This window comes from Balaenoptera ricei, chromosome 1 (assembly GCF_028023285.1).
Source record: "Balaenoptera ricei isolate mBalRic1 chromosome 1, mBalRic1.hap2, whole genome shotgun sequence".
NCBI lineage: Eukaryota > Metazoa > Chordata > Mammalia > Artiodactyla > Balaenopteridae > Balaenoptera > Balaenoptera ricei.
Window position 1 is genome coordinate 29,728,832 of NC_082639.1, and position 23,272 is coordinate 29,752,103.

Here is a 23,272-nt window from a genome sequence, read left to right on the forward strand (position 1 = left end):
CTGCCTGGGGAGGGCACACATACCTTGCTGCATCAAGGACCCCATTCCAAACCAGAAGCTGTTGAGCAGAGTGAAGTTATTTTCTACCACCTCGGAGCCAGGGTTGCAGGGGTGAGCATCATACCACTCATAAGGGCTGAACCTGCAGCAGAAAGAGGGGGGCAATGAGGCGAGGCTACGGGGAGACGGGAGGGAAGGAGTGTCGAAGCCACACAAGCCGGCGGTTTAGCAATCAGTGATATGCCGACAACTTTAGCATCAATTCCCTCATTGTTCTCCTGGGAAGGCAGGGAATGGGAAACCAGGGCCATTTTGCTTCTCTTTCTTTATTGTTAGTGCCCTTTTCTGGTGATAAAAGTAATTCAGCAGTATCTCTTAAAATTAAAAGTGCACATGCCCTTCAACCTAGCAATTCTGCAACTCATTATCCATCCTAGAAAAAACACTCCCTCAGGAGCACAAAGAGAAGTGTGCGAGGGTGTTTATCAAACCATTGTTTGTAATAGCGAAAAACTGGAAACAACCTAAATGTCCTTCAATAGAGGAATGATTAAATAAACTACGCCACAATCATACTTTGAAATATCACGCAGCTGTTAGAAGAGATGTACCAACAGAGAAAGATCTTCAACACATATTGTTTGGTTTTTTAAAAAAAGTGATAAAAATAAGAACAATATGATCACATTTATATAAATAGATTCCTGAAGACATAGTTGCATACCTATTTATGTACATTTGTATATAAATGCATATAGAGTCTGGAAGGATCCATATCTAAAAAAATATCACTGTTTACCTCAGGGGGGGTTGTTAGAATGGCAGAAGAAATTTCATGGAAGCCTGTTGCTTTGTATGTATTACATGAATTTTGAAAAATGAGAACAGGCTTTTGAATTACTTGTATACTTTAAAAAACCTTAAAATGGAAAAATAGTAAACTACACTCTTCATAAAATAGTCAAACAGTACAGAATACAATGAGAAAGCGAAAGTACACCATGATCCCACCCCCTGGGAAAAACAATGTGTTATATATTTTTTTCAGATTTTTCTCTCTGAATATGCAAATACATGCATGACAGGAAAAAATGTTATTGAAAACTCCCCACTGCCTTCTAAGGAAGAGAAGTCCCGACAACTGGAGGGATCTTTGTTTACTGTGTGAATTCCAGTTGAGGAAATGTAAGCTGGAGGAAGCTGGAACACTCTGGAGAGATTGAGAGCAAGTCCCCACCAGGCTGGAGTGGCCGCAGTGACTGGGGTGACTGGAGTGGCTGGTGTGGGGTCAGATGCTGAGATGAGGGACCCGGAAGGAGAGACGTGTCTGATAGAATTTTGTTTTGTTTTTTAAAGTGTGATGAGCTTTAAGTGTGATGTTGTGACTTTCCATCCCCTTTCTAAAAGCTTTAGTAAATTAAACATTGATCACCAATGCTCACACGAGAAGAATTTCGTTTTCGCAAAGCAGGAAGATTCTCCAGATAGGAAATTGCAAAGTGAGGCTTCAAACCAAGATGGGGATTTTCAAAGTGAATGACCATGAACTGGTTAGAGGCTCTAAAAATCCACAAGGAAGAGACAGAGGATGAAGAGAGTAGAGAGTAGAGAGACTGTTGTGAGAAGGGTGTTAGAGAAAGCCTTTGGAGAGCTGTGTTCAGGGGCCCCTGCATTGAAGTCTAGGGAGAGCAGCTTCCACAGGGCTGCTGCGGGAGCTCGGGGGTGGCTCTGGAAGGAGCGGATGTGGTGGACACCACCTGGGAAGTCTGGAGGGCAGGGGTCGGGCTGATGCGTGCTTCTTAGGTGAGGCAGGAGGGTGAGTCCTTGCTGCACGGCACTGGCCTGCAGGCCCAGACATGGCCAGGGCTAAGGACGTTTCCCTGGACCAGATGGGCCCATGGAGAAGAGAGATCCAGCCCAGATCCACCTTGACTCCTATCCGAGAAGGGTGATGGGACTCCAACAGGGAGAAGCCATGCGGCAGGGGCTGCTAGAGGACCAGGAGATGAGCGGGGGAGTGGGCCGACCAAGGAGGCACTGCCAAAGGGGGCCTACATGGGGGCGAGGGGAGAAGTCTGATCTGTGAATGAGGGTAGAAATGTTGAGGACTATACTGGACTCAGCCTTCTAACTTTTGAGTTGAAACAGTGTGTTTGTGCTTTAGAGAGAGACCTAGGGTTTCTGAGCTCTGGAAGCAAGCCAAAAGTGACAGGTCCTGGCAGAGCTTTCACTGGGGCAAAGAAATTCACCTCTGAACGCACAGAAATGTGGGTGAGAGACAAAGTAAAGATGATTTCTGATGAGCTCTCATGAGCCCTGCTTTTTTAATGTACACACACGTATACAAAGTATATATATGTTATATGTGATAATCTTTTAACACAAAAAAAAATCATATCATATATCATAATACTGTCTTAGATCTTGGCTTTTCACTTAATAAGTCACCAGCCTCTTTCCAGATCAGTCCTTCCTGATCCCCTTTATTCTCTATAACTAATTAGTAGGTTTTTTTTTTAATACATTTTTTAAATTGAAGTATAGTTAATTTACAATGTTGTGTTAGTTTCAGGTGTATAGCATAGTGATTCAATTCCATATATATTCTTTTTCAGATTCTTTTCTATTATAAGTTATGACAAGCTACTGAGTACAGTTCCCTGTACTATGCAGTAGGTCCTTGTTGTTCACCTATTTTATATACAGTCATGTGTGTGTGTTAACCCAAAACTCCTAATTTATCTCTCCCCCCCACCTCCCCACCATCCCCTTTGGTAACCCTAAGTTTGTTTTCTATGTCTGTGAGTCTATTTATGTTTTGTAAATAAGGTCATTTGTATCATTTTTTTAGTCAATAGGTGTTTTTAACCATTCCTCTTTGATGGCACATAGGTTGGCCCATTTTCCACTGTGGTACACTCTGCTGAAACAAACATCCTTGGTCACACATCCGTGGGTACCTAGGCCAAAGGGCAGCCTTGTCTAGGGCTTTGCTGAGAAGGCTTTCTAGATTTGGGGGAACTGTAAAGTGGGGCTCAGTGGTGACTTTCAACAGGATAAATTCCCAGAGGTGGAATTGCTTACCATGATAAAAATAACTGGTCTCGAATGGGCCTCTTGGTTAGCAAGTACTGTTATAGACCTGGATCCTCACTACCCCTCGAGAGGCCGACAATGCAGCAGGCGCCCACTCTACAGGTGGGGAGGTGGCTTGGAGCAGTCTAGGTGACTGCAATCTTGTGGTCAGTGGGTGGAAAGGCCCAGATTCGAACTCCAAGGCCACAGGAGGGAAGAGGAGTGGGATGGGCACTGGAAGGTGCCACCAAAGTGAATGATGGATCTCGGATTTATGGCTTGTGGCTACAACGGGTTCTCTCAGTCTTGGAAGTAAGTTGGAGCTGGTAGAGGCTGACCTGGAGATACTCTGTGTCCCCTCAGGGGAGAAGGCTAAACTCCGACCCCTGGGTAGAAGGGTAGACAGAGCACTGACTGGCCGGGACCATCTCTTCCCTGGGACTCTCATCTGTGCTGGATTTGGCCGGAATGTGACTCCTGGGGGCTGGACTGGCGGCTCGCCCTCGGTCCTGCCTCTGGGGTCAGAGAAAGGCCTTGGTCAATGCCTGGACCCCTGATGCTAGACAGGCACAGGCCAGGCCAGTTTTTAGGATGGACAGCCCTGTGCCCTGCTGGAGCTGCCCGGAGGGGGCCTGGACACCTGCCCACCCTTCGCAGACCCCATCTCTTGGGCAGCTGTGTCCAGCTCTCCGGCAGCCAGCATGGAGTGGTCCAAAGGACACAGGCCACATGGAGGGGAGGGGACAGAGGGCCACATCCACACTACAGACATGCTGTGCTCGACCTCAACAGTATTGTAAAAAATCAAATTAGTGGCTACTTATAAAAGCCATGAGGCTTCACATGAAAATCTGAACCTCTCTCTAAAATCATGAACCCCGCAGCACTGGTCTGTATTCCTGTTTAGCACAGTCTGCTGGAGCTGAGTGGTAGTCACCCTTTTCTCCACGTGTGTGCTCAGGTTTGCCTCAGTCCCCACTACTCCCTGCCACCTACCACCCAGCCTGCTTCACTCCCTCATGCTTCCTGTGTGTGCCACCCCTGATTTAAAGTCGAGCAAGTCTTGGTTTGAAGCCTAACACTGCGAGGAAAGGCTTCCTGACTTTGGGCAAAGACTTAACCCTTGTGAGCCTCAGTTTCTGCTTCTATAGAGTGGAGATAATTGTACCGACCTCACAGGACTGCTGTAAGGATTTGACAGGATGGGTGTGAATTGTGTTGTCATAGTGTTGCACTCTGTGACAATTGTCCCACAGTGCTATTCATGGCTCTGTGGCCAAGACCCTTGTCCCTCTCCTCTCTCTCCGACATCCTGTGCCATTCCAGCAGCTCCAGAAATCCCATCTCTTCCAGAAAGTCTTCCCAGCCTAACCTTGGGAGGGGGGCTCCTACCTGCCTGGCCAGGAGGTAGGGGGTGGGAAGGAGGTTTGGCTGCCAGCAGCTGATGAAAGGCCAGGAATTAGAGGGGGATGGGAGGCACATCAAATGAGCAAAGCTGATGCTGGAAAAGCTCCAGCTGTTTTCAAGGGGGTGGGGAGCCAAGAGGCCGACTGGAGCTGCTAAAATTACGGTGAGAGCTCTGGAGAATGGCTCCTGGCTTTCAAAGGCTTGTTAGACCATTAGAGACAAGAGGCATAATGAAGGTCTCTCTGTGGCAGGCTGGGCTGCCGGCTGGGTGAGCAGGCAGGCAGCACCAGGCCTGCCGGCAGCAAAGAGCTTCGGAGGCAGGACAATTTCCTCTCTCACATCCTTCCCTTTGGTCTGTCTCTGTGTGGGAGGAGGGAATGAAAAGAAGCAGGGTTGGGGGAAGGCTTTCAAAGAAGACTCAGGAGAGAAAAAGGCCGAAACAGCAAGTCCTTGGATCTCAAACTGCTTCTCCGGAGAAGTCTTGCTTCACACCTTGTTAGAATTTAGAGAAAAAAGAACCAGGGCAGGGGCAGGGGCTGGGGCTGGAGCCTGGAGGCAGGAGGCAGAGGGCCCAGGGCCCAGGAGCCACCAACTTGGGGCGGGAACAGAACACGGATGTCCAGGTGGCCAGAGATGTGGGTTGCGGATAAAACACTTGGTGACCTGAGTTCACTTGCCGGATGTGTCCCTTATTGCTAGGATGGACTTGGCGAGTTCTGAGCCTTTCTGAGTCCAGATGTCTCCCCTTCATGGGAGGCTGTGAGAATTAAATAAGATAATTGGCTGTAAAGGACAGAGCATGGTGCTTGGCACACAGACGGCGCTCAGTAAACACTGAGCTAAACCTGTTTCCTAGTGTCCTCTCCCTACCACCCACCAGTAAGGATGTGCTGTGTCTACTTCATGTGAACAACTAAATATGCAAGCGTATTGCTAGTACATATTAGAGGCAGGTATGTGCGTGTGCCAAGTTTCTGCACGTGTGCATGCGTGTGAGTTTATGTGGCATTGTTCCCCCTGCTGCTGTGGACCGGATGGACACAGTCTGTTTGCCAAGTTTCAAGCTACCTGCTGGGCCGCCCAATGCGCCTGGGTCTGCTGTACTGGGTGCCTGGCCCAGGTGGTGCAGCCTCGGGCAGTGACTTAACCTCTCCTGCTCATAGGACCTGGGATACAACTGCTGTCTCTCAGAGTCATGGAATGATCCCTGAGGAATATGAAAGGATCTGAGCCTCACGGAGGGAGGTAGGAGCAGGTACGGCAGTGGCCTGAACCTGGGCCTTCTGTGCCAATTGCTGAGGATGGGGGGGACCTGCCAGGCTCCCTGAGCCTCTTACCCTGGGCCAGACCTCTGGTCAAGGCATTGCCCTTACCTGGCGATGACAAAGAGGACACAGCTGACACCCAGGTAGGCGAGGAGCACGTACATCCAGATGTCTGGGGACAGGGGGTTGAGGAAGGAGAAGACACTGGGGTTGGTGCCATTGGGCTTGCGATACAGGATGCTCACACCGAGGGTCATGAAGGGCTTGGAGAAGTCGATGGCCTTCTCACGCACGTGGGTGATGGTCAGGGGGGCCACAGCCAGATCTGCCTTCTGCAATGAGAGACAGACAGACTATGAGCAAAGCCTAAGACTAGCAGGGGACAGAACACCCCTTCTGGAAGGGAGGAGAGATGAGGGAGTGAAGTGGACTCTGTTGCCTGAGCCCTGGATCACTTCATCGCTCTTTAGTGTCAATATTTACTAACCCTCCTTCTGGGCCAGGCCATGCCCAGGGTGCTGGGAGACAGTAATGAATTAGACCTCAACCCTGTCCTCCAGGAGCTCACGGCCTTGAGGAAGAGGACAGTGGTATCACCATGCAGAGAATGGAACCCTATTGCAGCTGTAACCCATGTGGTCCATTCTCAAAATGGTGCCTTTCAAATATAGTTCAGCAATCTTCAAACATTTAAAAATAGCTGGTGTTCTTTCTTTGTGACTATCAAAGGTCGTGAAGAGGACACAGAATCCACAGCAACCCTTATTTATATCTGTTTTCCTCTCCTATCTACTTCTTGCACGCTTCACCCCATTTTGGATACTCTATATATCCTCAAAGCCCCAAAAACCAGTTGGGCAAAAATAATACTCTCTTTGGAGGGAAAGGGAGGGGAAGAAACTAAACAGGCAAATTCAGAGCCCTCTTTAATAGGAGAGGGGAGGGAAGAGAACAGAGCAGAGGAGGAAGGGAAGGGACCGGGGAAGGCTAGGGATGTCCATAAGTTGATCAATCGTAGCCCATCACAATTTTAACAAGGGGAATAATTAAAGGTCTGTATCTCTGGTGTGAGCTTTTTCTGACTAAAAATCTACAATCTCTCATTCCCATCTTTGCAGGCTTTCCTCACTGCTCTCCTCTGGCACAAGGCCCCACTAAACTGCTTCCTGTTTACCACATTCCCTTCCTGACCTCCATGTTTTGCACACACTGTGCCCTGTTGAGAATGTCTCTTCCTGTTATCTAACTCTCACCACCTTCCATATTCCTTTGCATATGCTATGTCTTCCAAGAAGCCCTCCCTGATATCCTCCAATTCTAAACTCCCATGAAGCTTGCGCTGTCCCACGGTAAGGTCCTAACCTGCTCAGTTGAAATGGCAGTACGTGCAGCCATGTGTCTTTTGGTCATATCTGCCTATTTACCTGTGAGTTGCTAAGCGCAGCTGGGACTGTGGCTGATTCACTGCTTTGTTTCTCTACTCCCAAGCCCCATCTCAGCCTTTGCAATATTTGTTAACTAATAATGTGTTCCTCTGAGAGGCTGTGCCTTGGGCTCTTGTGGATATTTACATACCAGAATGTGAACCAAGTTATCACTTCCCTTCCTTGGGTGGGGCAGGACAGAAAGGGAGGCTGAGTCCTAAAGACCAGCACTAAGGACCCTTTTGCTAAGGGCGGCAGCTGCTTCTGAGAACCCCCTTCCAAACAATAGTCTCTAGGCAATCATCCACTGACTTGGTCCAGCTTAATTAATTAATTGAGTATTTAAACAATTAATTGTTTTGTGAGCTTCACTAGGCACTAGGGATACGCAGCTGAGCCAAACAGACATGGTTTCTGCCCTCCTGGGGCTTATAGTCTAGTAGGGCAGACAGACGTTAATCAAATTATTTTCTAAGTGGTAGCTGTTAACAGGTCTCTGACTTCACCAATCCTAGAACAGGAACCAGCAACCAAGTTGAAATGAAACTTCAAGATGGGGAGGACTGGTATGGGTAGAACCCCAGCTCCTAAATGACTCTGCAGGTGCTCCAGGCTGGGGGGCACTGGCACTGGCTGGGGGGCACTGCTCCAGGCTGGGGGGGGCACTGGCACATAACCCTGATGTTACTCACCCCAATGTTTCTCCTTCTAATGTCAGCCCCCCACGGCTGATTATTGACACTAGGAGCCCAAGGATTCAGTGAATCTTAGAACCAGGGGAAGTCAGGGAGGAGGGGCCTATTACAAGGGATGCTTCATACTGGGACTTTCCTTTTGTAAGCTTCTGAATGTGTGAGTTGGAACTTGCCTAGCTTTGAAGGCAGAGGAAGAAGAAATAGGCAGCTGCTGCCACCCTAGCTCCCTGGAGCCCTCTCATTTCAGGGTGTGCACAAAGGAAAGCAACAAAAGGAGAGAGAACTGTCAGGGAAGGTGCAGAGGGACTAATGTGTATTTGCTTAAGACCTACTGTGCACCGGTTGGGGGTATACGGGTGAGCAAGAGACCCAGTTCTGCTCTCATGGAGCTTCTGGTGAAGGGAGCCCCTGTTGGAGGCTGTGGATAGGACTCCAATTGGAGTGGGAGCTGGGGTGGGACATTCTGGAAGGTCCCTTTCAGTCCTGAAGTTCTAAGATCGTCTATAATGTTGGCATGACATCATTCTAGAACTTGGCCTCCCCTAGCCCTGCCCCTTCAAAGCACATCGCTTTGGGAGGCTCTGTTCTGACTCCAGAGTCATCATCACTGTTCAGAATGCATTTGGAACTGGTCACTGGGAATGGCTTCTGGGGCTTGGAGTGGATTCTTGGGAAGAACCTCAAAGTCAATGGTGGCAAATCTTCCTTCGGCTTTTGATGGCAGGTTGGATGACAGTGTTAGTAACTGAGGGGTCAGTGTGTTTGCAGCCAAAGCTTTTCCCACCAGGAGTGTTCCAGGAGCGGCGAGGAAGCCAACCACAGGGCCAGAGGCCTTCTTTCTTCCCCCAGATGGTTTCAGAACCTTCAGAATCTCCCCACCAGCCTTTCTGTTCTCAGGTTCTAATGGTGTTGGAAGGCACCTGTGCCTACAGCAGCAAGACAACTGGTCAACCTGACCTTCTTCACAGGAAGTTTTGATGTGTGTTCTCCCTTGGGCTTCAGGAAGGCTGGAGTTCTCCACTTTGGTTTTGGTTTAGGCAGGAAATACTACATTTCACCGTTGATTACGATTTCCCTGAAAAAGGCATTATTTTGTCCAACTTCCCTTGAAAGAGCTGAACAGATGTCAAGCCTTTGCTGTTTCAGTTCATTACTCAGAATGAAAGGCCCAATCTTGGCAGGCTCTTCCCACTTGTGCAAGTTTTCTTTGAGGATGATTCATAAAATCATAGGCTGTCAGAGCTGGACAAGAGACCTTTAGCAACATCTATTCCAACCCGTATTACTTATGGAGGGAAACTGAAGCTCACAGAAGGTCCAAGGTCTTTGCTCTCATATTTACAGTAATCATGTCCTTGAACAAACCAAACCTCTGACTTGGGCAACACATTCATTGGTCTTATGAGTGATTTGTTAGCCCCTTCTCCCTCACTGAAGACCTTTCCATACCTTTATAAAAAAAAACAAACCTCTGGACCAGGTAGGACAGCTCTTCCAGGACGCTACTTCATCCCTATAAGCAGCTTTCCACTTACCAAGAATCTGTCAGGACCCGCCTGGCTCCAGCTGTCCTACTCTCCTCCGTGCTTTCATGAGGTCAATTGGCACCATTTGCTTTACCACGTCTCCACAACCAGAAGTGAAGGCAAGAATGACTTAACTAGCTACAGCTCCACATTTCTGCCCTTAGTATCCAGGCACTTTGGCTGCTGGTCAGATGCTAGCCTCATACCCCAGAGTGAAACCTGGCAAGCCTCAGCTTGCTACCTGTGTCGGATGGCCCAGTTGGCACCTGCCTACTTGGATTCCCAAGTATGGTCTCCACCAGATTCCCCATCTATGTGCTCTGCCTCTTGGTTGGGGATCTCCCAGGGCATCTGCTTGCTGACTGTGACCTGCTATAGTTAAAACTACCATCTTTTCACAGATGCTTCTTATACGCCAAGCATTGCTAAGTGTACTACCTATATTACCTTATGCGACCCTCCCAGTAGCCCCATGAGGCACTAAACGTGATCACCGCATTCCAGGTGAGGGTACTATGGCTCATCAGGCTAGGAGGTTTGGTCAAGCTGGTGAGTGGCCAGTGGCATTCGTGGTACAGTGATGAGCGTAGCCACCTTCCAAGCTGGTGAGTGGCTGAGCCAGTACTTGGACCCAGTTCACTGTGACCTCAAACCCTGATGTTTTACCACTCTACCATACCAGCCATGTGCAGTGTGGGATGCACTGGGCACCCCCTCCCCAAATATGTTCAAGTCCTAACCCTGGGTACCTGTGAACGTGACCTTATTTGGAAATAGGCTCCCCCGCTCACTGCCACCTAAAACAGTATTTTATTATTTCCACTGGGACTAAACAATCTTGGAGAAATTCCTGGGTAGCGTTAACTGGGGCTGTGCCTAGGGAGGACACACTTTCTCTGTCTTCAGTGGGCGTGTCCACTTCCGCATAGATCTGTTTCTCCCTGACTCCCACTGAGTGCTCCTAAATCCATCAGTGTGCAAATACCCTCTCCTGAGTGTGCAGCCTTGGGGAAGGCTCCTGGCATGAACCTGTTTTTCATTCAGACTCTCTGCGTCGCTGTAGTTCCCTCATATGTCCCCTAGCAACACTCCCCAAGTGGTTTAAAATTCCCCTAATACTACTGCATACCTATCAGAAGAGCCAAAAGAAAACAATATTGATAATACCAAGTGGCGGTAAGGATGCAAAGGCAACTGGGTGCCTCATAGGTTGTGGGTGGATATGTAAAATGGTGCAGCCCCTCACGTTACTGGTTATTATAAGAGCATAGAACTCAGGAAGAGCTAGATGAAGAAGATACATAGGGAAAGTTATGCGGGAAAGGGTGCGGAGCTTCCATGCTTTCTCTCTTTCTCTGGGCGTGCCACTCTCCCCACATCTCCATGTGTCCATCAACCCAGAAGCTCTGGAAATTAGGTTTTTGTGGAAGTCATCAAGTTAAGATGAAGTCATACTGAATTAGGGTGAGCTCCAAATCCAATGACTAGTGTCCTTATAAGAAGAAGAGAGGACACACGGATACACACAGAGAAGGCCACGTGATGGGAGGCAGAGACTGAAGTGATGCCGCTTCGAGCCAAGGATGCCAAGGATTGCCAGCCACACTAGAAGCTAGGAAGAGAGGCCTGGAACAGATGCTCCCTCCAAAGGGACCAACTCTGTGGACACCTTGACTTCTGATTTCTGGCTTCCAGAACCGAGAGAGAATAAATTTCTGTGTTTTTAAGCCCCCTAGTTTGTGGTCATTTGTTGTGGCAGCCCTAGGACACTCACACACGTGCCACCTAGGCCACTAGGCAGGATGCATGCAGCTCCCTGCACCTCCCACTGCCAGCCCTGCCCCTGCACCTGTCCTATTCTGATAGGCAGGCTTTATGGTTGGGCCCACCCTGCCCTGCCTGAGCCCACGCTGCATTCCCAAAGACCTGAACTTGACTCTGGCTTCTGACCATGACTGCCTGGGTCTCCCCAGCATACACTTCACATCACCTGGTTAGGCTTGGGAGCCCTATGGTTGCAAGAACATGCTGATTCGCCCCAACTTCTCTCCAGGTCCTTGTACTTCTACTGCCAAAGCCACCCAAGAAAACTAGTCTCACTCTTGCCACATAGGCAGGACTTGTCCCCAGGGCTCTGTCTGCTGCCCTGGGGATGGGGCCACCTCTGCGGTCCATCTGTTTCCTCCACCCCAAGCCTGCCCCGCTCCATCTGGGACTCTGTCCTGCCCCCCAGGTGAGCTCCTAGCATGCCTTGCTTTGAAGTGCCCTGTTCTAGGCTGGGAGAGCGGACTTGGGCAGAGCCTTTCCTGGCCTTGTAAACAGGGGTTGGGTCCAATGCATATAGGCCAGAACCAAGGTCTGTTCCCTGGCTGGGAGGAAGGTGGGACACAGTGAGGTAATGGTGGTGTCTTAGAGGCCAGATCTTCCCGTCACATCTGCCAGCTTACCTGGAGGCTGGGAGACCAGAGTGCACAGTCTCAAGGCCATGGCTGATGTTGGGCGACATCTTTCCAAGTCTATGTCCTCCTTCATCTGTCCCTCATGTACCATTTTCTGTTACCCGCCAGGGAGTCAGAAATGACCCAGACCCCTTGCCTGGATTTCTCTGAACGCTGATGGCCAGGAGGACAGGGAAGGCATTTCCAGAGCTATTCCCACCTCTCACAAGTCTCTAGGACCTTCCTCCAGGGGTTCCTGGGATGGATTAGCGGCAACTCCCCACTGGTTTGTGATGCGCAGGGCCTCTCAGCTCAGGCGCCCGTCTGCCAGCCAGGCAAGCTCTTTCGCCTGGCCACACTCCTCTTGCGGAATAGTTACATCTATTCATACATTCATAGATTACTGCCTGCCTGTTTCCTCCACTAGAACGTAAGATCCTGAGGCTCAGGGAAGGGATCCTGACCATTTAGTTCACACTGTATCCACAGTGCCTAGCCTGGGGCTTAACTGAACAAATTGAATGAACAAGTGAATCACTTAATCAGTGGGAGCATTGCTGGATCCACCCTCTGAGGTTTAGAAGGGGTCACCCAGCGAGCCCTCCTTCAGGGCCTGGTGCACTGCAATTCTTTTGGGGGGTACCCTGGGTCACAGGTGGTGTCCACTGATGTCCCACCAGCCGGCCAGCGCCACAATTAACAATCAGCACTGTAGCCACCGATAACCTCGGAACAGCCCGTATGTATCTAAAGACATGGGACAGGTGCTAGAAAATTCCTAAGCGCTGACCGAGGGGTCGTGTACCCGTGCTTCACACATAGGCTTCCTGAGCTGATGGATGCCTGTCAGTGAGACATGAAGCCCGTGCCCTTCCCAGGCCTGGGAGAAGGGCCGGCTCCTGGTCCCCACAGGGCTGTCTTTCCGGATGGCTCAGCTGGCGCTGCCCGCTTCATGGCACACTACGGGGGATGCATCACACCTCCATTCGCCTCTCTGTAAGATCCCCCCTTCCCCACTCCCTGCCTATCCACAAGGCTGGCATCCACCCAGGGTCTGCCCCGGCACGGTCCTACCAGCCCTGCAGGACCCCCGACGAGGGCGGAGACTTCAGCAACCTCGGCGACCCCACCCAGGTCGGTACCCCCATCTAAGCCCTGGATATCTCTTCCTCATTCTTCAAGTCTCAGCTCCAGAGTCACCTCTGCAGGGAAACCTGAGTCATTTCCCTGTTTTATACTCCCAAAGTCCCCTGTACATATTCCTTCTCGCAGCACCGATCAAAATTTTGATGAAATTTAACTTGGTTGATTCATTGCTTGTGCCCAGAGGGGCAGGAACCACGTTGACCTTGGTTGCTCCTATATCTCCAGTCACCACCACGGGTCTGGCCTGTCATTTGTGCTTGGCTCACCCCTCTCGCACACCAGGTCAGACCCTCTGGCCATGACCAACCTCATGCAGGCACAAGCTGCCAGCATCTCACCTCCTGCCCACCTGGACACCTCTTGACCTTTCTTTCCTGTCTCTCCTGCCCCGCTTCCCCCATAACTTCCGGTGGACACTGCTGCAGGGCCCTGATTGGCTCCCATACCTGCCCTGCCAAACCCAGAAATGCATGAAAGTCAGGTGCCAGTGGATAAACCTGTTCCCCCGTTTCCCCTCACCCCGAGAGGTGGCCCTGAGACACACTTTGTCAGGCTTTTCTGGGGTGCAGACTTGGATTAGTAGCACTCAGTGGTGACCAGCTCAATGCTGCGTCCTCGTGTTGGCTTTCCCTCCCCTCTGCTCCACTTCCGGGCCCCGACTCTCCCCGGCATCACACCCCCTAACCCACTCAGGAGTAGCGTCTGAGCCTCCTCAGCCTCCGCCCTCCAGAAGCCCAGGCTGAGATAGGGTTCCATAAAGCTTTGTGGAAAGAATGAAGGAATGATCCTCAGCGGGAGGGCCAGCTTGTTCCCGTTGCTTCCTCCACCCTTGGTTTCCCTCCAATAATCCCCTCACCCCTGCAGCTCTGTTGCTGCCTTGCTCCTTGTCCTTTCTTGCACTGGTTATCTGGACCCTGACCTCCTCCCAGGCCCTTTCCAGGTCTTTCCCAGGTTAATCTCTGCTTGCTGGGTCCTGGCAGCTGACAGCCCTGCAGTGAATCTCAGTGTAGCCCAAGTCCTTCCTGCATCCCTCACCTGCTTACTTGGTCGTCTTCAGGTAGATCCTAAGCTTCCCCAGAGCTCCTCAGTCATTGCTCTGGGCAACCTGGCTGCCCTGACAAGTGGCTACCTTTTCAGTCCATCTGCTTCCCTGCCCTCACCTACCCTGTCCCATCCAGGCTTCTGACCTGCCCCAGGTGAGCTCCCAGCATGCCTTGCTTCAAAGTGCACTGGCCAGCCTGAAGGAGGTGGCTTGGCAGAGCCTTTCCTGGCCACCCAAACAGGGATTTGGGGCCCCTCCTAAGACCGACGCATGCTGGCCAGAACTAAGATCTGGTTCTTGGTTGGAAGGCAGGGGACACAGTGCGTGATGGGGTCGGTCACGGCCTTGTCACCAGACTCTCTGCTCGCACACCTTGTGTGGGAAGCCCAGTAGTCATGACCCCACAGCCGTGTCTCTGGGGATGGTGTGCAAGTCCACGTGCTCATTCATACATCCTTCATTCATCAGCGCCTGCTCTGCGCGCCCAGCCCCACGCCAGGTGCGGGCAGCGCCAGCGCGGTCCAAAGGCACTGTCTGTCTGGAAGAAGAGTCAGGAGGGGAAGTGGGTCCTTGGAGCTGTGCCACCTTCTCTGCTCTGCTCTCAGTGTTACACGGCGACAGAGGGGGACACCTGGGCAGTGCTACTTCTTTCACAGGGGCAGGGAAGACACGCCAGGGCTACCCATGACCACTCCTTGTCTCAGCCATCTTGGTCCAGACGCCTCCATGAGACAGGGAAACCACCTTACGTGCTCTAGTGAGATGTAACAACTTCGAGATGAAAGAACCAATGGCTTAAGTGAGAGGGCAGCATGGACATATACACACTACCAAACGTAAACTAGATAGCTAGTGGGAAGCAGCCGCATAGCACAGGGAGATCAGCTCTGTGCTTTGTGTCCACCTAGAGGGGTGGGAAAGGGAGGGTGGGAGGGAGACGCGAGAGGGAGGAGATATGGGGATATATGTGTACGTATAGCTGATTCACTTTGTTATACGGCAGAAACTAACACACCATTGTAAAGCAATTATACGCCAAAAAAGATGTTAAAAACAAATTAAAAAAAAAAAAAAAAGAATGAACGGCTTCCTGTGGCCCGGAGGGCATTCACGCATCCCCTGGAGGCCAGGCCCCTGTTCCCTCTCCTCCCCGTCTCTGTTCAAAGGCCTGGGAGAGCAGCCGGGACAGGACTCCTCGGCCTCCGAAAAGAAAGCTTGCAAGAGGCCAGGCCAGGGGTGTTCAAGGAGCCCGTGTGGGGCCTGACCCTGTACCCCCAGGACATCACACTCGTGCCAACTCGTGGATGCTGTTCCATCCTCGTCTCCCTCCGCCTCCCACCTGCTGCTTGAGACCCTGTGTCCATGCCTTCCCAGCAGCCTCTCCTCCTTTGGCCTCCATCACCCATGCTCCCTGGCCCTCCTCCCTCCTCTCTGGCCTTGCGGGCTCGGGCATCTTGTTGAGGCCTCCTTTTCATCCCCTCCTCACACTTCCATGCCATTCAGGGTCCCACCCCACGTCCTCCTCTCTTCTCTCCCCAGCAATCCCCGCCTCTGTTTCTGTCTGTGTCCCAAGGTTCCCCCGAGGCTGTGTTCGTGACTCCAAACCTCCACCTCCAGCCCTGCCACCTCCTCTGAGTGCCCAGCCATACGGCAGCCGCCTCCTGAGACCCCAATCCCAACATGATGTCTGAACCTCTACCAAATCCTGTGGGGATGACCTCACCACCGCCCCAGCCATCCAAGCTAGAATTTCACAACTCGTCCTTGATTCCTCCCTCCCTTCGCCTTGCCTCCTTCACGCCGCCAATCATCAACCTCATCAATTCTACCTTCATGTCTCCATCCTATGGCATCTACTTTCCTCCTTTCTGACCACAACCCTCGGAGGCCACCATGCTCTCCTCCACCCAGGTCCCAATGTTGGCCTCCAGACTGGCTCCAGTTTAGCCTGGCAGCACAAGTCCCAATTTGATGTCACCCCCTTGCTCTACATCTTTCAGCTGTGCCTTGTAGCTCACAGGATTAAAACCAAATTCCTCACTTTAGCACCCAAGGCTTTTCAAGGCTTGTCTCTTGCCCCCTTCTCCAGCAGCAGTGTGCCCTCTTGGCTTCAGGCTTTCCATACTTAGGGCTCTGTCTCCATAATCCCTAGCAGAATCCCAGGCACGTGGTGCCAGAACAGAAGCTCTTGATGGTAGGTGTCAGGAAAGGCCCCCAGTGTAGAAAGGGGGTGATGCCTTGGGTGTGCCTCAATCCCCCGTGAGTCTGATCAATATGAGCCAGTTCCCTGAGGCTCCGATTTGGATTCAGAGGGGCAAGGACTAGATCCCAGGTCACTGTGGCCCACCTGGGTGACCACGTCCGAGGAGCCAACTCTCCTACTGCCATCATGGCCACCCATGTACATACTTTAGACGGGAGGAAATGGTGAGGAGCAGGATAGCTCCCGTGTGCTGAGCATTTTGTGCTGTAGCTCATTAAATCTTCCCAAGAACCCTAGGCAGAAGGCTTTTTAAATTATTCCCATTTCCTAGAGGCGGAAATAGAGGCCAGAGAGGATGAATAGCTTTCCAAATTATTCCCATTTCCTAGAGGTGGAAATAGAGGCCAGAGAGGATGAATAGCTTTCCAAATTATTCCCATTTCCTAGAGGTGGAAATAGAGGCCAGAGAGGTTGAATAGCTTTCCCACTGTCAGCTAAAATGTGCTAGACCTTGAATTTGAACCAATCTCTATTGAATTCTAAAGTCATTAAAATACAAGGGAGTAATTTAAGGCATGGACAAGAGTAGGAGACTTTCAGGGGAGGGAGAGTGAGAGAGAGCAGGCAGTAAAGATGGAGAGAGTGACGATCTGGGAGAGAGATGGGGTGATGGATGGAGAAATCACTGCTCTGTCCAATCACCTTTTTTGCTCCCATCATTGGAGGCAACTTCGGGGAAGGCAAGTATGTGAGCAGGAGAGGGACACACCCTCTAGGTACCCTATCTTCCCCCATAACCCTGGCTCCTTGGAAGGCCTGTGGCATGGGACAGAGAAGAGCAGAGTGTCAGGGAAGGACTTAAGTCCTGTTGGTCAGAGGCTCCATCCAGGGCCTCCAAATGGGCCTCGGGGAGCAGATTCTTGCAAAGGTGGGCATTCATCATTTTTACATCTACGTTCAGATCCCTAATAAGGAAGTAATAATATTGCCAAGCTTTTACCACGCTTTCTATGAGCTAGTGAGAAGACTAATTATCTGACGACACTAATAAATGGTTATGATGTTATTAAAAATGGCACCAAGCTAGGATTAATAGGCTCATCAATTGTAGGGAATCGGGTTTAACAAGGTACCCGCATGTGCCGTCAGGGGCCATGGTCTTGATGGATACTGGGTTGCATGGAGGCCATGGATGAGACCCCCTCTTTTCTCCAGCTGAGGGTCAGCTTAGGAAGGTCTGGCTGCTGCTGGATTTTCTAATCCACCCCCTTGCAAATGGCTCTGCAGAGCTCTCGGGCTCCTGGGGATGCTGTGGGTGACAAGACTGGCACCAGCCTCGTTCACTTCTGCACGTGGCCTCCACAGTCCATGGGATCCCCTCTTCCTCCCCAGCCCAGCTCACCTCTGCAAGCGACAGGCTCAGAACCTACCCGGAGCCCCATGCTCCAGAGCCCCACTCATGAAGCTCGGAGGGAGGGGGGAGCTGATAAATGGAGATGCCTGTGGGGCTTGCTGACTAATTTCCATAATAATTACAGTTATTACCAATAATGGTGACAACCCCACTCCCTCCCATTTAGACTGAATTCCGCCATCTAGGAGCTGTTTCCCCACCAGTTGTCGCCTCTGACAACAAGCGGGGAAGAACACGGGGCAGGTGTCATTATTCTCACTGTTGAGTTAGGAAATGAGCTCAGGGAGAAAAAGGGACTTTCTGAAGCCCCCTCCCCAGCCTCAAAGGAATAGATGTAATGATAAAAATAAAAACAATAGAAGCAAGTACTGACACGGTGCTAACTATGTAGTACACATATGTGAACTTAGTCCTCACAACAGCCTGTGGGGGAGGGGGCTATTATTATCATTCCCATTTTACAGCTGAGGAAACTGAGGCACAGAGAGGTTAAGAAACTTGTCCAGGAGCACACAGCTAGTAAGTGGGAGAGTGGGAATCAAACCCAGCCCAAGTTCATGCTCTTTACCATTAGCCTCCGCCGCCAGCCTTCCCTGGGAGACCCACTTCCTAGGGCCAAGGAAATGACTCCACCAGTGAGGCTCTGCTTGAGCCTTCTTGCTCTGAGCTCCAGCCTCCTTCCCTTCCCAGCTCCCCTCTGACAGGCACAGGAGGGCTAACACAAGAAGGCCCTGATGCTGCCTGCCTGCGCTTGGAGAGGCGAAGTGATAATAATCCTTTTGGCTGAGGCTTTTCAGGTTGCAAAGACTTACTATATGAACCTTCCCTGCCCTGGGTCCTGGGGTCAGATGGCTTTCTGCAGAGGTCAGAGCCCAAGGCTTCAGAAGCGGAGAGCCTCCAAAGATTCTTTGAGTCCCAGCTCCACTGCTTACTAGCTGGGAGCCTTCACCTCTCTCTGCCTCAGCTTCCTTGTCTGTTAAATGGGTGGTAATAACAGTACCTACCTCGCTGGGTTGTTGTAAGGATAAACGAGAGAAGGAATATGAGGGGTCTCGTGGTACAGATCCATTGCATTCATTAACAGATATTTGATAGAAAATGCTTCTGGAAAGTTGAAGGCCCTGAGCTGGAAGGCAGGCAATGTTTAGTCTGTGCTGGGTGAGCCTGTACCAATGGCTCCTTTGTCTCCATCTCTCCTTCCCCCAGGGCCGCTGTCTGCCAGGACGCCCCACCCTGATGTGCACAGAGGACTTGGCCAAGCCTCCTGGGAGGTCCTTGGTCCCTTGTGCTCCCACCTCACTTACGTGGTCAATGAGCTCCTTGATCATGCCATTCCACTGGCCCTTGTCGTCCTGTGCCCCATATTTCCCATCCTCCACCAGCCGGATCTCGTAGGAGAAGCCCAGGATGTGGGCCAGTTCCTTGAGCAGGTCGATGCAGTAGCCCTCAAACCGGTCATTCCCGAACAGGGTCCTGTCGGACTTCCGGAACATGACAAAGGGCTCCTCCTGCGGGGACAGATGGGAGAGGGGCAGACAAAGGCTGAGTGGGTGGGGCGGGTCCAGCTGGGGCCAGAGAGCTTGGGCCAGGTCCTCTGCAAGGGTGTTCTAAGCCATCTTTAGGGGGGGGCTCAGAAGAATGGCCTGCTAAGTCAGGAGAGGGAAAGCATACTTCCTGAGAGCCAACTTTGTGCCTCGCAGATGGCCACCTACTGACGTGCACACAGCACTTAGTAGGTCCTTATTGATTTGATCGTCCAGTGATCACAGAGCTAGAAACTAGTGGAACTGGGATTTGAACTCAAGACTGTGATTCTGAATCCCATGCTCTCTCTGCTGCACCGTCAACACAGGCCAGTGGTCCCCAAAGTGTGGTCCCCAGACCAGCAGCAACACCCGGGAACTTGTCAGAAATGTACATTCTCGGGCCCCACCCAGACATACTGAACCAGAAACTCTGGGGGGGGTGGGCTGGCAATGTGTGCTATAAGAAGCCCTCCAGGGGATTCTGATGTCTGCTCCAGCGTGAGCACACTGCTGCAGAAGGCCCTTCATCGTTTCTTCCCTGACTGCTCCCCAGCTCCTGTCTAACAGATGAGATCTCCCTGCTCCCTGACACCTTTCTCTCTTTCCAAGGATCTAGTCCCCAGCATTAGGATCTGCCAGTGAGTGATTCCTGATAACTATGATAGTTTGCATTTGTATGTGGACGTGCCAGGCGCCAGCAAATCAGCAGACGAGATGGTGCCTGTGGGGGTCCAGTGCAGAGCCCAGCAGAGCAGGAGGGCTCAGTGGACAGGATGTGGCTCAAGTCGGTGTGGTCCCAGAGCAGGAGCTCTTAACCACCTCACTGTGCCAGAGGCCCTGAGTCACATGGTGCCTCTCCCTAGTGGACAGGGGGTCCTCAGAAGGTGGCCTGTGGGTCCAGAGCACAGGTGACAGCGGTCTCACATCAGGTTCCCTCCCTCCCAGGTGATAGGGAGCCAGTGAAGGGCTTTGAAAGGGCATGACTGTCTGATTTCTCATTTAGAAATAAACCCCTGGCAACCCTGTGAAGAATAACTTGGAGTAGAGGCAGGAGAACCTTGGAAAGAAGCTACTGACCTCATCCAGTATGAGATACACAGAGTAAGGAACGGAGGAAGATGGGTTGAACTCGCAGCAAACTCATCATTTACTGAGTTCCTACTGTGCACCAGGCATTGATTTAAACTCTTTTTCACAGAGTGAAAAAGGCTCATAAGCTTTCAAGATAGGTGACATTACTGTATGCTAACACATATATATGGAATCTAAAAAAAAAACAAAAGTTATGGTTATGAAGAACCTAGGGGCAGGACAGGAATAAAGATGCAGACGTAGAGAATGGACTTGAGGACACGGGGAGGGGGAAGGGTAAGCTGGGACGAAGTGAGAGAGTGGCATGGACATATATACACTACCAAATGTGAAACAGATAGCTAGTGGGAAGCAGCCGTATAGCACAGGGAGATCAGCTCGGTGCTTTGTGACCACCTAAAGGGGTGGGATAGGGAGGGTGGGAGGGAGACATGGGGATATATGTAAATGTATAGCTGATTCACTATGTTATAAAGCAGAAACTAACACATCATTGTAAAGCAATTATACTCCAATAAAGATGTTAAAAAAAAAAAGGTGACATTATACCCATTTGATAGATGAGAGAACTGAGGCTCAGAGAAGGTCAGTGAGTTGCCCAAGGTCACACGAAAGTTGAGTTACAGTCTGATGGAGTTCAGGTCCAGTCCTTCCTGCCTGTAGCTCCTTGGCCTCTTTCTGGACCTTAACCTTCCCCCAAGCCACCTCGGCACCCCCTCGTGAAGGGATGCCTCAAGCCTTCAGCTGATGGGTGACAACCATGAGCTGGCAGAATCCGCCTGTGGGGGGAAGCTCGTGTCCACATGCCCGTAAGGAGAGCTCACACCTCATCTGGAGGCGCATCATCATTCTCTCAAGTGCTGCGGCCATTCCTTTGACACTGTGGGCCCCTGAGCAGTGAAGGGCCCTCACCAGGGGTCCTTAGGCACAGAAACCCACCGGCAGCCTCTTGCCAGGCTCCTGCTGTGGAGGGTGGGCTAGATTCTCTGGCCCTGGTTCCCTGGCAACGCTACCTCTCAAAATCCCATCCCATGACTGATTCATTCCAGGTTTTCAACAGTCCTTTGGGATGCTGCAGAGAAAGGGCAAGGGAGTGTCTGAATCCCCAAGGGGTTCTGAGAAAACCACCTCTCAGTCTAATTGGGTGAAAAGCTGGGTCCTTTGGCTAGACTCCATGCTAAATCTCAGTGCCTCCCATCCCCGACTCCAACCAAGAAGCTCACAAGTTTGGAGAAAAGAGTTGAGGAGGTGCCAGGGAAGGGGCGGAGACTACATGGAGGGAAGGGAACTTAGGCTATTGTGGACCCTGCCTTTGTGCAAATTAATCTCTGGGATGGTGCTGCCCTGAACCATGGCAAAGGGCCTGGTGAGAGGGTCTGGGTGAGGTTTCAATCCCATCTTAACTGTTAGGTCAGATGCTCTTGTGCAGTGAACGAGCTGTACCACGGCACCTGGTAGCCCTGATGTTAGCTCAAGGAAAGAATTAAAGAGAAGGTACGGGCTTCCCTTGTGGCACAGTGGTTGAGAATCTGCCTGCTAACGCAGGGGACACGGATTCGAGCCCTGGTCTGGGAAGATCCCACATGCCGCGGAGCAACTAGGCCCGTGAACCACAACTACTGAGCCTGTGCGTCTGGAGCCTGTGCTCCACAAGAAAAGAGGCCACAATAGTGAGAGGCCCGCGCACTGCGATGAAGAGTGGCCCCCACTTGCCGCAACTAGAGAAAGCCCTCGCACAGAAATGAAGACCCAACACAGCCAAAAATAAATAAATTAAAATAAATTAAAAGAAAAATCACAGTTTGAGTACTTTTTTTTAAAAAAAAAAAAAAGAGAGAGAAGGTACCTTCTTTGCCAGGGGAATCACCAACCACATATAGATTCCTATGCAAAATCGACCTCCTTCTGTAAAATGAAGATAATAATAAAATCTACCTTATAGGATTGTTTTTAGGATATGTGGGTCAATCTGTGAAAAGCACTTAGTGCCTGGCAAATGTAAACTGTAATATTATTATTATTATATTATTAATATCATTATCATCTTTCTGTGCACGGGGTGGTCTGTTATTGCAGTGACCTCTCTAGCCTAGAGACCATGCCCAATGTCACCAAAGGTTAAAAATCATAGCTAGCAGCGGAAAGCTATTTCAGGAAAGGTCCCTGAGATAGCTCACTTCCTGACCCTCTCTCCAAGACCCTCCCAGGCCCTATCCTCTAAAATTAGCACTTCATTTGTGAAGCCACCCCAGCCCCAGAATCTATACATCTTCATATAAATATGCTGCCTTTGGAGCAGCTGTAAAATGCCATTAATTTCAGGAAGTGCTTTGCGGATGGCATACATATTTAACAGCCAAAGCCCAGAGCATTAAAATGGTGCTCGCCTTAGTAATGTGTCTCTAGACCTGCAACATTTCCTAGGGGGTAATTCTGAACTCCGCCAACTACTTATTCATGGACTATTTCACAATTTATTACTGGAAATGTCCAGACAGCCAATTCACAAGCTCTCTCGGCTGCTAATCGATTGCTCAGTGAAGGTGCCCTCAATTTCATAACTTCGCGCTCTCCTATTGCTCTGGGAGAACAGCCATAGGAATGGGGGTAATATTTCTCTGCAACAAGTCGCAGGAAACAAGGGTCCAGAAAAATAACCTTTTCCTACTTTTCATTGCTAGGGCTCTTAGTCTTGTGTCTTAGTCTAGTTTCACCAGCATGAGAGCCGAGTGACAGGACCTGTGGAATTGGAAGAGGGTGTCTTGGGGGGGGGGGGGAAAGCCAAGGATTAGCTACCTAAGAGCTCTGTTCCCAAGCCCCTTCTGGCTTAGGCCATCTCAACACACACCTGCACACGCATGCGCTGTGTATGCACACAATGCCACTGGCACCAATACACCGCATTCTTGGATGTTCTGACCTGCTCAGACACAGAAGCCAAGGACCCTGGCCCCCAGGCCTCGGCTTCTGCCAGTTAGAACCAGGACAGAGCATTAGGAGTCCGGTCCTCCCAGCAGGT

At 50.9% G+C, this 23,272-nt stretch overlaps 1 protein-coding gene across 1 annotated transcript in view; it reads right to left on the reverse strand.

Moving 5' to 3' along the window:
- GRIK3 (glutamate ionotropic receptor kainate type subunit 3) overlaps positions 1–23,272 on the reverse strand; it is a 228,116-nt gene that overhangs the window by 16,726 nt on the left and 188,118 nt on the right. The window contains exons 10-12 of the mRNA XM_059897061.1: positions 18,940–19,143; positions 5,856–6,079; positions 24–142 (exon numbers count right to left, since the gene is read on the reverse strand). Coding sequence (XP_059753044.1) covers positions 24–142; positions 5,856–6,079; positions 18,940–19,143 — 547 coding nt within the window. The remainder of the gene's footprint in view (positions 1–23; positions 143–5,855; positions 6,080–18,939; positions 19,144–23,272) is intronic.